The 14,442-nt window shown below is 39.7% G+C and overlaps 1 protein-coding gene across 9 annotated transcripts in view; it reads left to right on the top strand.

The window, feature by feature from the left end:
- ULK4 (unc-51 like kinase 4) overlaps positions 1–14,442 on the top strand; it is a 721,105-nt gene that overhangs the window by 274,226 nt on the left and 432,437 nt on the right. For all 9 annotated transcript variants that reach the window (XM_055109707.2, XM_055109709.2, XM_034956180.3 and 6 more), the window contains 2 exons: positions 4,040–4,091; positions 4,191–4,335. In XM_055109707.2, coding sequence (XP_054965682.1) covers positions 4,040–4,091; positions 4,191–4,335 — 197 coding nt within the window. The remainder of the gene's footprint in view (positions 1–4,039; positions 4,092–4,190; positions 4,336–14,442) is intronic.

Raw genomic sequence — 14,442 nt, 5'->3', positions numbered from 1 at the left:
TCTACAATGTTGGTTTATTTTGGATCTCCTAAGGACAGTTCTTGGAATTCCTTAAGTAAAAGGCATGGTTAAACATTATGGGAGCATAGAAGAACAACAGAGTATGACTAAAGCCTTGGGATTAGTGGGTAAGACATCAGTGAGGTAGTGGTATGGGTTTTGTGATCAGTGGGAATGTATTAAAGAATGCTCTGGTGAGGGTGAGCTGAAGCCAAGCCCCATTCCTACTCTGTCTCATTCCCTGCTGAGAAACTTCACCTTCTTTATGCTTAAGGAGAAAGGGCCGAAGATCTCATCTTCAGAAGCTACTTCCTGCTGAACAAGTTATTGTCCTTGCCTAACCTTTTAGGGCAAGCAGTCTTTACAGGATTTATAATCACCTCAAAGGTAGATCAGAGAAAGGAAAATTCAAGACAGGAAGTCAGAAGTTGTTCATGGAGGGGAAAATAATAAATGGCAAAGGTCACACAAATATAAAACCAGAAAGTACTTATTCCCTGTGCCAGGTATTGAACCCAGGCAGCCATTGTGAAAAGGCAAAGCCTTAGCTACTGAGCTACAGCATGAGGCAGTTGTCATTGGTCTTCCCAGAAGGAAACTAGAGTAGCCATTTTCAAGCTTGCTAGGAATTTCAGCTGCTCAAGATAATTTGTAAGGTTAGCCACGACATTCTTATGCATCCTTCTTTTAATTTAAACCTTTTAAAAAATTGTTGAGAATAAGAAAAGTGCTTTTCTTTTAATGATGAAATTAGTTTCAATAGCTACTCAATCCAAAAGCCCTTTAAGGCTCAGATGGTAATTTTTCAGGTTTTTATAATATAAGCAAATGGTATTTCTAGAGAGGGGGTAGAGGAGGCATCTCCATGGTCCCCAAGAATTTACTCTCAGGAATAGATTTAAGATAGCAAAAGATGACAAAAGCCCCTTGGGGTGGGACCTTTTAAGACAGAACTCATCCCCAAGTGCTTGACACGTTTGGGACAAAGAATGTGTGCTTATGTGTCTCAGTCTCCAGGTCCTTTCAGACTGGCTACCTGACATGAGCCTCGGAATTCCCACCTTCTGGATGCTAGATAGCAAGAGAGGGTACCCCACCATGGTCATAAGGTCAAGCTCTCAAAGACATAAAATAAGATGAAAGGGAAACGTCATCCAGTTTTTGTTTCAAGGACCTGCAGCAACGTTTGTAACTGACAAGTCTGCCAAACAGCAGGCTTATAGGGGTCATAGACCTTGAGACAAACAATTATCTTTACCATTTCACTCAACTGGTGTGCACAGAGAAGCAGGTCAGAAGCCTGGCTGGTAAGAAATCCTTAACCTTTTGCTCGCATGCCAGATTTCTGGGTTGCCTTTCTGTGTAGCTTCTGTAAGAGCAAAGCAGCTGTTGATGACTCTTCTCACTGCAGCACAGCTGTGGGGGCCAAGCTGCATTACAAGAGAAAGTCATCTTTTTTCCGTTTTTTGGTGGAAGCGTAGGTAAATCCTCTTCTCTTTGCAAGAAGTCACCCAACAGTCTGCATGGGGCAATCAGATGTCAAGTTAAACACACAAGAAAGAAAAATGGATCAGGACGTGAGTGACGCAAACTGTGGACCCACGTGCTATCAGTCCTCTCTTCACAAAGATAGCACCCAGGGTCTGTAGGCTTGCATGCTTGAATAGACAGACGACAAAGTCCACAGCCTTCCCTTTCCCACAAGGCGTGGCAAAGGGAGGGAATGTATTTAAAGAATATTACAGATTCCAGTGCCAGACAGAGTTTCCTACCAGCTGAACTGAATGACTGTTTTGGCCTGTGCTGCGTGGGTGTCTATTGAGGTTGAACCAGTGCCACATGGGTGTCTACTGAGGCTGAATCAATGCCACACGGGTGTCTTCAGACTGAGTCAATTAAGTTAATGAAAAGCGAAGGAAGGGAAGGAAAAAGGAAGAAGAAAGAAAAAGAAAGACACAACAAATAGAAGACCAGGAGGGAAGGAAAAGCATTGTCTGGGGTGGGTTGTGAGGAGTCACAGGGAGGCTGGAGGAAAAACTCACCAGTCGTAGCAGTGCTGAATCAAAACTTCAGGTGGCCTTCCATCAGTCACGAAGGGGTCACGTCCAGCTGTCCTGCTGGCTCACATGCCTCCCTCCACAGAGGAGAAAAAAGCGCCCCATGTCTGGTGATCGCAGACAAGCCCAGAATGAATATGTTACTGACCATGAGTTCTTGGGCTCTCAATGCAATAGGACATGAGGCCGACAGAGTTCTCCCAGACGAGGCTTCATTGGAGCTTATGTCCGGCCCATGAGGGAAGCAGCGTGAGAGAGAGAGAGAGAGAGAGAGAGAGAGAAGAGAGAGAGAAGAGAGAGAGAATTCCCTGACTGACTCTCTGAAAAGAGCTGGTTAGGATTTTTTATTAGGCAAAGCATGGGAATTGATATGAGGGGTAGGGTATGCAGGCTGGGCTGGGCGAAGCACATGATGGGTAGGGTGTGCAGGGCAGCATATCTGGTTACAATGGTCATCTTGAGTAATGGGCCACCTGGTGGTCTGGCCAGCAGCATCAAGGCTGCCGTTTCTTCCTGAGGTGGTACACTCCACAACTTTGGTTTGATAGTTTGGATCTCCTAAGGCCAGTTCCTGGAATTCGTTAAGTAAAAGCCATGGTTAAACATTTTGAGAGCTCAGTGGAACAATATAGTATGACTAAAGCCTTGGGGTTAGCTGGTATGGCATCAGTGAGCTACTGGTGTGGGTTTTGTGATCACTGGGAATGTATGAAAGAATGCTGTAGTAGGGATGAGCTGGAGCCAAGCCTCATTCCTACTGTGTCTCATAAATACTGTTGATTTTTCTGTATTCATCTTCTGACAAGCTTGCTTTTTTGGCCATGTTTAATCGTTTTTAAATTTCTAGAGATGGGCACTTAGATCGTTTGTTTCAGTCTTACTCCTCTCCTGATATACACTATTCAACCTTTAAGATAGCTGTTGATCATGTTGGTAGTATTGATAGCAGTATGTATTTCTTTCCTTTGCATAGTTTTTTCTTTAGACATAACTAGAAGTTTGGAGTTCTCAAAGTACCTTGGTGAAGCATGATATCTGTGCTTTCAGTGATGTGACATCACTTAGTGGAAGAGGGTGAAGAAAACACCCCTGGTTCTTAGGGTCCTTGTAAAAATATTGAGATATACTGTCACATATAAATTTCCTATGTCAAGTGGAGATAGAACATGTTAATACTGATGGGCCACCAACCACATATGGAGATTCTTGCCTGTGCAGGGCGTTGTTTTGTTGGTATGGACGGCAAGATGTCGTTTGGCTGTGCACAGATTCTCCTGCTCTTTTATCAGTATAGAGAGAACAAGTACACAAACAATGGGAATTTTGTTTATTGTCACTAAAATAGTTCATCAAATGAAACAGTAGTTTTCATCATTAGACTGGAGTAGGGATTCTTTTTTGGTATTTTGGAGGAAAATACTTGTTTTTTGGGGTTAAGTTTTAAACCATATTTGATTGTTCTCTGATACAACTAGGAACTCACAGGGGTGGTTTGTATAGTGGATTTACATCTTTGGGGTCTATTTCTAAAAATAACCAAGATGAACTTGTCATAGTTATTTGATGTATTTGATAAAACATGGGGACTATTGTGTCTTTTTTTCCCAACATTTTGATTGTTGTTTAGGTTAAACTTGATGTAATGATCACCAGCTTATACATACTAATTTGATGGTTTAATGCCAACCTGTGCCAACTAGATTTTGCATTATATTCTAAAGTTCCTTTCATAGACCCTGAAGGTTTTGAGAAATTACTGTTTTGATTTTCATAATGTCATTTTGACCTGAGGACTTTTTTAGATTTAAATGAGCTTGGTGGTTTATTAAATGTCATGGAGAGTTTAAATCCAGGATAAACTTAGCCGTTGCTTTTTTTCACTCCTTTGATTAGGGATTCTGTCTGTGGAAAAAATATAGATAGTGGTTGATATCAGTTTTGTGTTCATAGAGATTCTGAGTCTTTTACATGCTTTCTTTTAGGTTGTTGACTATATCCTGCCACCCTTGGTGTCCTTGGTTCAAAGCCAAAATGGTAAGTGTGATGACACCAGCAAGAATTGCATCAGTTACACATTCTATTTTCATTCTGTCTCCATGGAGTCACATTCTTGGCATTTTTTTTTCTTTCAAGTGGAGTGGAGACTCTTTAGCTTGCGGTTGCTCTCAGAAACCACATCTCTACTCGTGAACCAGGAGTTTGGGGATGGCAAGGAGAAGGCCAGTGTTGATTCTGACAGCAATCTTCTGGCTCTCATTCGAGATGTCTTACTTCCCCAGTAAGTATCATGCAGTTGTATTCATGCAGAGAAGTGTAGGCTATCCAGGAAGCTTCTGTCAAACTAGGTTCAGTGATGGGGTTGGGGTCTTGATGTCCTTATGTTTATACACATATGCTTGTGTACTCATTGTAGAAAAAGTTTAGAGACAGGTGCAGTAACTGTTAGACTGCAGAAGACTCAGAAGTTCTCAGTTCATCTTTGAGGACATCCATTTAAAGCTTAATCTGTTTTTTGCCAGAAGCATGATTTTGAAGTTATGCAGATTTAAACGTGTTCATGGCTCAAGGGGTGAGGGTTATGATTCAAGATCTATATTACAAGACTACTGGAACATGAAATTGAGACTTCTCCTGGCTCTACTCAGAAATAATAGAGATAGAGGTAATCCCCTTCTCCAAACTCTTGGAATAGAACTTAGGTTTAGTTCTGAGCAGGACTTTCTCAGGGGTTGGGTGGAGGTGGCGGAACAGGTAATGAGTATGGAGAAAGGGTTTTTGTATTCTTTTACTTCATTGCTCATAAAGCAAACACACAGCAGGATGACTACTGAGAGCACCTAATGCAAACATGCAAAACCCCAAAATCTCACCTTATAGTTGAGGGGACACTGTCAATTTTATCAAAGCTAGTTTCAAAAAGTATATGCCATATGTCAATATTAAAGAAGATTTTGTGAAATCAAACAAATGCTAGATTGTGTATCATGCATTAATATGCCTACCTGATCATGGCTTTCTTCAGGGCCTGGGCTGCAGTCTGGGTCAGTTTGGCAGGTTTATAAGAATGACAGCCTGACTTAATGCTTCCCTCTATTGTTTCAACTTCTTAAGACCCACTGTTCTCATTTAAAAAAAATTAATGATCATAGTAAAGAAATCAGATGTAATTACATTCTGATTTTGGCCAGTGTTAAGAGTTTGAACTCTCTCATATAATATTAGGTTCACATTAAAGAAAACCCAAATAACTGAAATTGCCAGTTGCTGTAGATGAAGCACTCAACCACTCCAGTTGGTTGAGGAAGGTGCCTTTTACTAAGTGTGTGGGTGTTCTGTGTCGACCCTTCGGCTCTCTGGGGGAGCCTGTCTTGACTGACTGGAGCTTGATTTCTAGGCCAGCCTCTTGTTTCTTTTTTCCTATTTACACTTCTGCAGCTGGTTTCAGGGACAGCTCTGATAATTAATATGTACTGTAAGAATACTTTTAATGCCCAAAGTAAGACAATTGTTTGAAACTTTGTCATGTGGAGTTTGCTCAGTGATAAACTGTCAATAGGTACCTTTTCAGTTACATTTGTTATATATGAGTGTATGTCTGTGATATATACTTACGTGAATTCAATAAAAGATTATACCCTTCTTTAACGAGATTAATGTTTTTAGTGCATTTTATGCTTCTAAAAGTATTCATATATAGTTATATGCATCTTTCTGACAAGAAAATGCCTTAAATGTAGTTTTTGCACAAAATATATTTAAAGGATGTGCTTTGAGAGCTGGGTTCAGTGGCTCGTGCCTGTAGTCCCAGGTATTTGGGAAGATGAGACTGGAAGATTGTCTGAGCTCAGGGGTTTGAGGCCAGCTTGGGCAGCATAGCAAGGCTGTGTCTCTTAAGAAAAAAACAAAAACAAAAAGAAAATATGTGCTTTGGATATCTGCAATGTGAAAACTTGTAGAGAACATTTTTCAGGACCTGAGATGTCTCCTCCACACAGTAGGGATCAGATTTACTCCAACAGGACTTCACAGTTTAGTAATAGCTTTTTTAAAGCTCTGTTAATCTGAAACCACATTTCTGTATATCTGAAGTCTGCCCAGTTTTGGAACAGTTTGTGAAATAAAAAGTGTTAACTCAGTGATCCTGTGTTACTCATTTGAGCTGGAATAAATATTTCCTTTAGTATGAGTCTTTACTTTTTCCAGAGATCAGGAATTAAAGAGGAAAATGTAAATGTAAACCACATGGCAGTTCAATAACATAAATAATGTAGATGAGTTCAAGCTTTTATTACACAACTTGAAATGCACTTCAGATAATGGTATACAATTTATTTGGATGTGATGTGGAATGTTTTCAAACCTTTCAGACTGATTCTGTTGTAGCGTATAAGCCTTGAGTCTGCATTTCAGTCTCCAAGCCTTAGTTTTCTCATCTGTAGAACAGGGATAATAGTACCTACCTTAGAAGATAATCCTAAAGATTAAACAGGATGCTTCTTTTGAAACAGTACAGTGTGTGGCACATAGTACCCTCTTGACCAGTGTTTAGCACCATGACTGTTATTGTTAGGCTCATTATTTTAATCTCATATTAATCTTTAAAGTAAAGATTGTAATAGGGCAATAATAGTAATGGTACATACTTCATGGAAATGAATTGGCCATTAAAATGTATAATGCTTATTGTGCCTTCCTGGCATATATAGTAAGGGCTCAATAGATGTAATGTAAAAAAAAATTTTAAATGAAATGTAAGTAACACATTCATTTAACCTCCTTAACTCTGGAAAACTAGAACCTGGTAAGGAGTTTGATCTTTGAAGATAACTCTTGGTAGTTTTAAGTTTAGAAATACTAATAATGGAAAATTCATGCTCTCCATTGAGTATATAAATATAATAGCTTATGAATTAAGTTTCTAGAGTCCATGGGAACTATATAGCACCCACTTCAATTTGGCAAGTAGACACATTGGTGTTGATACTTTTTATTTTGTTAAAGTTTTAGCCTTCCCTTGACCTTAAACAATACTTTTGATGCAGCCAAGGTGACAGCCTTTTCATGCACAGGTATGGTAGGCTCCCCAGTTCGCACAGGGAAGTATTGTATTAGTCAAGACTTTATTTGCAAACAATAGCACCCAATTCAAATTAACTTATAAAATAGTTTATTTGCTCACATGACTGAGAAGTCAAAGACTTGTGGATACAGCTGGATTTAGGGGCTTGATTTCTGTCTGTGATGCTCCGTGTATGTGTCTTTCTCGCCATCTCTTTACTCTGCCTACGTCTACTCTGCTTTGTTCTCAGATAGGCTCCTATTCTCATCCACTTGGTAGTTAAATGGTTCCTGGTGGAGAGGGTAATCCTAGAAAAAGGGTGGATGTCTTTTCTAATACTTCTGGAAAAATTCTCAGGAAGAACAATAATTTAATCTTGTTAAGTGCCGTGTAATACCCACGTTCCAGATGCTTATCAGAACTGCTGTGTAATATGAACAAAGGCTCAGTTGTAAGAATAAATATCTGTATGATGGCTCTCCAGAGAAACAGAGCCAGTAGGAGCTCTGTGTGTGTGTGTGTGTGTGTGTGTGTGTGTGTGTGTGTGTGTGTGTGTGTATGAAATAAAGATTTATTTTAAGAAACCGGCTCGCGTGATTACAGAGGTTGAGAAGTCCCAAGATCTGCAGTTGACAAGCTGGAGACCCAGGAGAGCCTGTGATGGTGTAGTTGCTGTCTGAAAGCTGGTGGGCTTGAGACTGAAGAAGAGCCAGTGTTTCTGTTCCAGTTCAAAGGCAAAGACCTGTGTCCCAGTTCAAGGCAGTCAGGCAGGAGGAGTTTCCTCTTAATCAGCCTTTTCGCTCTATTCAGGTCTTTGATTGGATGAGATTCACCCATGTTAGGGAGGACCATTTGCTTCCCTCAGTGTACCGATTCAAACGTTAATCTCATCCAGGAACACCATCACAGCCATACCCAGAAAAATGTTTGACCAAATGCCTGGGTACCCTACTTATTGAGTAACTTGACAAATAAAGTTAACCATCACAACGTCTATCATAGTACCATGAATGAACTGCGTACTATTTAAATTGATGAATTAATATCAAAGAATCATTATCCTTTCTCATGTGCAAGCTTTACTTGCTAAACAATGAACTTTAGGGGCCGGGTGCGGTGGCTTTCACCTGTAATCCCAGCACTTTGGGAGGCCGAGGCATGCGGATCATAAGGTCAGGAGATTGAGACCATCCTGGCTAACATGGTGAAACCCGGTCTCTACTAAAGATACAAAAAATTAGCTGGGTGTGATGGCAGGCACCTGTAGTCCTAGCTACTCGGGAGGCTGAGGCAGGAGAATGGCATGAACCCGGGAGATGGAGCTTTCAGTGAGCCAAGATTGTGCCACTGCACTCCAGCCTGGGCAACAGAGCAAGACTCCATCTCAAAAAAAAAAAAAAAAAAAAGAATGAACTTTAAAGTATTTGTTTAGTGCCTATCACATGTGGATTATAATACCATTTATAAAGAGATAGTATTTGAGTTAGACTTTGAAACCTGGGTATGACTGGATAGAAAACAAATGGGGCTGCTGGGTACACCGGCTCACACCTGTAATCCCAGCACTTTGGGAGGCCAAGGTGGGTGGATCACAGGAGACCAAGAGTTTGAGACTAGCCTGGGCAACATGGCGAAACCCCATCTCTAGAAAAAAAATACAAAAATTATCCAGGCGTGGTGGTGCATACCTGTAGTCCCAGCTACTCAGTAGGGTGAGGTGGGAGAATCACCTGAGCCCAGGGGTGTCGAGGATATGGTGACCGTGATTCTACCACTCCAGCCTGGGCAATAGATTGAGACTCTGTCTCAAAAAAAAAAAAAAAAAAAAGGGTTGGGGGTGGGGGCAGACACCCCAGGCAAGAAGGGGATAAGCAAAGCTATGGAAGAGGCAGCATACTGGGCAGGAAGCAGGCTAGCTTGCTTCCAGCAGAAACCTGCACATTGACAGTCAGGCGAAATAAGCTGGAGAGACAATATTTTCTCTCTTCATCAGCCCATTTACTTACCTGATACTAAATGTATCTTATTTCACAGACATGTTTCTAATTGTTGGAAATATTAATAACCAAGATAGGGATAGCCTCTGCCTTTTTACAGAGCTTACTCTCTGACAGTTCCAAGAATTTCAGAAGTCTTTTTTTTTTAACTGAAGAAGTTTGTAAGTCATGTATGTAAAAATGTTTACTGAAATATTAAGTTTATATTGAAGCCACCTTTATTAAACTTTGGGTCTATATAATGTTAGTAAATCTGGAGGGAGCATGTGTTCTTTCTGAAACTGTGCTTTGCTTTTGAGTTTTACAATTCATACTTTCTAAAGCTCAGGGTTTCTCAACACTGTGCTCTTAGGACAGTTTTCCCATGACCTACCCATTTACATCTTTCTGAGCTCTAGTGCTCTTTCCATCACAATTTTAGAAATACTGTTTAATTAAGGACATTTTCACTAAGGTCAAGAAAAGGATACTTACCATCAAAACTTTCATATACCTTTAGATTCTAAGTATTAATATAATAATACAAGACAATTAAACTGTAAATATCTGGTTAGTTTTCTGTTGATACATAAATTACCATGGACTTGGTGGCTTATATCAATGCCCATTTATTAGGTCACAGCTCCATAGGTCAGAAGTCTGCCACAGTGTCCGTGGGTTCTCTGCTCAGGTTCTCACATAGCTGAAATCAAGGCATCCCCTGGGCTGAGTCCTTGTCTAGAGGCTCTGGAGAGAAATCTGCTTCCAGGCTCATTTAGGTTGTTGACAGAATTCAGTTTCTTATGTGTTTGTATTAGTTTCTTAGTGCTCCTATAACAAATTATATAAACCAACTATCTTAAAACAGTAGGAATTCATTCTTTAACAATTCAGGAAACCAGAAGTCTGAAATCAAGGCATTGGTGTCGTTGGTTCCTTCAGGTGGCCCTGAGGGAGAATCCATTCTGTGCCTCTGATGTCTGCAAGTGATATTTGGTTTGTGGTGGTATCACTCCAATTTGTGCTTCTGCTTTCATATGGCTTTCTCCCTTTTATCTCTGTGTCAGTTTTTCCTCTGCCTTTCCCTTATGGGTATACCATCACTGGATTTAGATTTAGGGCCGATCCTAAATCCAGGATGATCTTTTTTTTGTTGTTTGTTTTGTTTTGTTTTGAGATAGAGTCTCCCTCTGTCACCCAGGCTGGAGTGCAGTAGTGCAATCCTGGCTCACTGCAACCTTCGCCTCGCAGGTTCAAGAGATTCTCCTGCCTCAGCCTCCTGAGTAGCTGGGACTGCAGGCATGTACCACCAAACCCAGTTAATTTCTGTATTTTTAGTAGAGACGGAGTTTCACCATGTTGGCCAGGCTGGTCTCCAACTCCTGACCTGAAGTGATCTGCCCGCCCCTGCCTTCTAAAGTGCTGGGATTATAGGTGTGAACCACCATGCCCAGCCTAACCCAGGATGATCTCATCTTGGGTTTCTTAACTACATCTTCAGAAACACTTTCTCTTTCTTTTTTTTGAGACGGAGTCTTGCTTTGTCGCCAGGCTGGAGTGCAATGGAATGATCTCGGCTCATTGCAACCTCCATTTCCTGGGTTCAGGCGATTCTCCTGCCTCAGCCTCCCGAGTGGCTGGGACTATAGGCGTGCGCCACCATGCCCAGCTAATTTTTGTATTTTTAGTAGATACGGGGTTTCACCATGTTGGCCAGGATGGTCTCGATCTCTTGACCTCATGATCAGCCTGCCTTGGCCTCCCAAAGTGCTGAGATTACAGGCGTGAGCCACCATGCCCGGCTGCCAGAAACCCTTTTTCTAAATAAGGTCACATTGATGTGTTTTGGGTGTTATGACTTGGACATACCTTTTGGGGGGCAATTACTCAACCCATGGTGCATTTATAGGGTTACAGTACCCATATCTTTGCTGTCTTATGTGCGTTAAGGTACCTGTATTTCTTCTCACAGAATCCCTCTGTCTTCAAGCTGGAAATGATGTGTCAAATCCGTGTCATGCATTGACTCTCTCTGACTTCATATTTTGCCACCAGCTTGAGGAAACTCTGTACTTACTAAGTTGGTGATACTGGCCATGGTAGTCTTTATCTTGTGGTTCTTGTTTGGATTCAAATCTTGACCTTGCCTTTATCTCAGTGTGTATGCACTCACTTCCTCCTTTCAGTTTTCCTCCTTTCTTCAAGGTAGTTGGAATGCCAGTGTCATAACTCAGTTATCTGTGTGATTAATGAGCAAAGATTTTCTTCTCTTCTGGGAGGAAAGATACCACATATACTCAGAAAATTACCGTGATTTTTATTCAGCTGAGAGACAAGATTTAATTTTAAAGGTTTATGCAGAAGAGAAGAGGCAGTGTTTACCAGAACTGAAGCCCAAATCGACCTTATTAATTAAAATCAGCACCTCTCAGAAGTTTAATATCAAAGTTATTATCAATGAACTTTTAGTACTAAAAGTAGTCTTATGCTGACTATTTGGACATTTTTTTCTGAGACTTGTTACATGAGGTGAGGACATTTCTCTTTTAGTATTTATCTGTAAATGGGACTAGATTTTTCACTCAGGAAACACCATTGTTTATTATTGGGGAGGTGGAGATTTTAATACTCTTATGAGTGTAAATATAATTTGTATTAGTACTATATCGTGTGATTGTGCATATGCAGTTCAAGACCCTTCCAGTCTTCCTCACTGCTCTTTTTTCTTTTTAAAATTCATTCATTCCATAAATATATATTAAGTGACTTCCATGTGCTAGGCACTGGGGATGCAATGGTTAACACAATTAAATTCCCGCCCCTCAGTGAGCTTACATTCCTGTGGGCAAGACAAAGCAATAAAATAAATATGTGGGATGACTTCAGCTAATTGTGAGTACTGTAAAGAAAAATATGAAACATTGTAAGGGGAGAGTGTGTGTTGGTAAGGGGAACAGAGAAGGCTTAAGTGATGTTGCAAGCTGTGGGAAAAATACGCTGTGCAATTTGCCTTTGGTAGACTGGAACCATTTTGCCAACATATATTTTAGTTAGTTTTGTATATATTTAGTATTTACAGATAAATACTAAAAGAGAAATGTCCTCACCTTATGTAACAAGTCTCAGAAAAAAAAGTCCAAATAGTCAGCATAAGACTACTTTTAGTACTAAGAGTTCATTGATAATGACTTTGATATTAAACTTCTGAGAGGTGCTGATTTTAATATATATATATTTTATATATTTATATATTTATATATTTTTTAGGTTTGAGTGTTTGTATTGAAAAGAGATCATGCTGATATAAATGTGCTTACAATATTTTTATGACAGTATGGCATTAAACATTTCTCTCCCGGGGAAAATGAGTACAGCCCTTCTTTTTTGTAATTCTTTTGTGACCTGTAAAATCATCAGGGCCATAATAACTTCATAAATTATTAAGGCTTTGTTTTTTAGAATCTGAGAAAGGGATATATTCCTTACAAATTAGAATGGCATTTCCTTTTAGGAACTGGAATTTATAGGTGGATTCTATTAGTGGCAACACACTGTAGGGTTGTGTAGTTGCCTTAGGAATAATGTCCAGCAAAAGTCGTGAGTTTGACTACCTGATTTCTCTATTTGTGGCTCAAAGGACACCGGGGTGGTTCTGTATTGCTTCTTTGTCTCCCTTAGCTATAAGCATTCTATGTTAAAATAGGTATGAACTTGACCATCTTTGATAATAATCGTAGAAAGGAGTATTTCATTTTTGTTCTTTACTTACATAATTTTTTTTAATTAAAAAAAAGTTTTGGCTGGGTATGTTGGCTCACACATGTAATCCCAGCACTTTGATAGATAGAGGCAGGCAGATTGCTTGAGGCCAGGAGTTCGAGACCAGCCTGGGGAACATGGTGAGACTCTGTCTCTACAAAAAATTAGAAAAAATTAGCTGGGCATGGTGGTGTGTGCCTATAGTCCTAGCTACTTGGGAGGCTGAGGTAGGAGGATTCCTTAAGCCCAGGAAAGTCAAGGCTGCAGTGAACTGTGATTGTGCTACTGTACTCCAGCCTCGGTGACAGAATGAGACCCTGTCTCAAAAAATAAAAATTTTGGATATATGATATTTGTACATACTTATGGGCACATGTGAAATTTTATTACATGCATGGAATGTGTAATGATTAGGTCAGAGTATTTGGGGTATCTTATTACCCAAGTATTTAGCATTTCTATGTGTCAGTATATTTCAAGTTCTCTCTTTTAGCTATTTTAAAAGTAGAATACATTTTTGTTAACTACAGTCACTCTGCTTCTCTATCAAAGAGTAGAACTATTCCTTCTAGTTAACTGTATGTTTGTACCCATTAACCAACTTTTCTTCATTCCCCACTCTACCTATACATCCTCCCTAGTGTCTGGAATGTATCATTCCACCCTCTAACTATGTGAGAGAAACTTTTTTGGCTTCCACATATAAGAGAATGTGGTATTTGTCTGTCTCTGCCAGGCTTATTTCACTTAATATAATGACCTCCATTTCCATCCATATTGCTGCAAATGACATGATTTCATTCTTTTTTGTGGTTGAATAGTATTCCATTGGGTACATATACCACATTCGTTGATGGACACTAGGTTGATTCCTGATCTTTGCTATTGTGAACAGCACTGCAAGAAACATGGGAGTGCATGTGTTTCTTTGATATATTGATTTCTTTTCCTTTGGATAAATACCTAGCAGTGGAATTGCTGGATCATGTGGTAGTTCTATTTTAAGTTTTTTGAGAAGTCTCCATACTGTTTATCATAATGGCTATGTTACATTCTGACAACAATGCATAAGAATTCCCTTTTCTCCGCATCCTTGCCAACATCTCTTATTTTTCATCTTTTTCATAATAGCCATTTTAATCAGTATAAGATATCTCATTGTGGTTTTGACTTGCATTTCCCTGATGAAGTGATGTTGAGCATTTTTTCATGTACCCGTTGGCCATTTGTATGTCTTCTTTTGAGAAATGTTTATATCCTTTGCCCACTTTTAAATGGGATTATTATTATTATTGTTGTTGGTTTTTTACTGCTGAGTTGAGTTCCTTATATATTCTGGATATTAGTTCCCCTCTTGGTTGTGTAGTTTGCAAATATTTTCTCCCAGTAAGCAGATTATCTCTTCAATCTGTTGACTTTATTGTGCTGCGTAGAAGCTTTTAAGTTTAATATAGTCCCATTTGTCTATTTTTGTTTCTGTTGCCTGTGCTTTTGATGTCTTAGCTATAAAATCTCTCCCTAGACCAGTGTCCTGAAGAGTTTTCCCTATGTTTTCTTTTAGTGGTTTTATACTTTCAGGTCTTATGTCTTT

This window comes from Pan paniscus, chromosome 2 (genome assembly GCF_029289425.2).
Source record: "Pan paniscus chromosome 2, NHGRI_mPanPan1-v2.0_pri, whole genome shotgun sequence".
NCBI lineage: Eukaryota > Metazoa > Chordata > Mammalia > Primates > Hominidae > Pan > Pan paniscus.
This window is presented reverse-complemented; position numbering and strand designations above follow the sequence as displayed.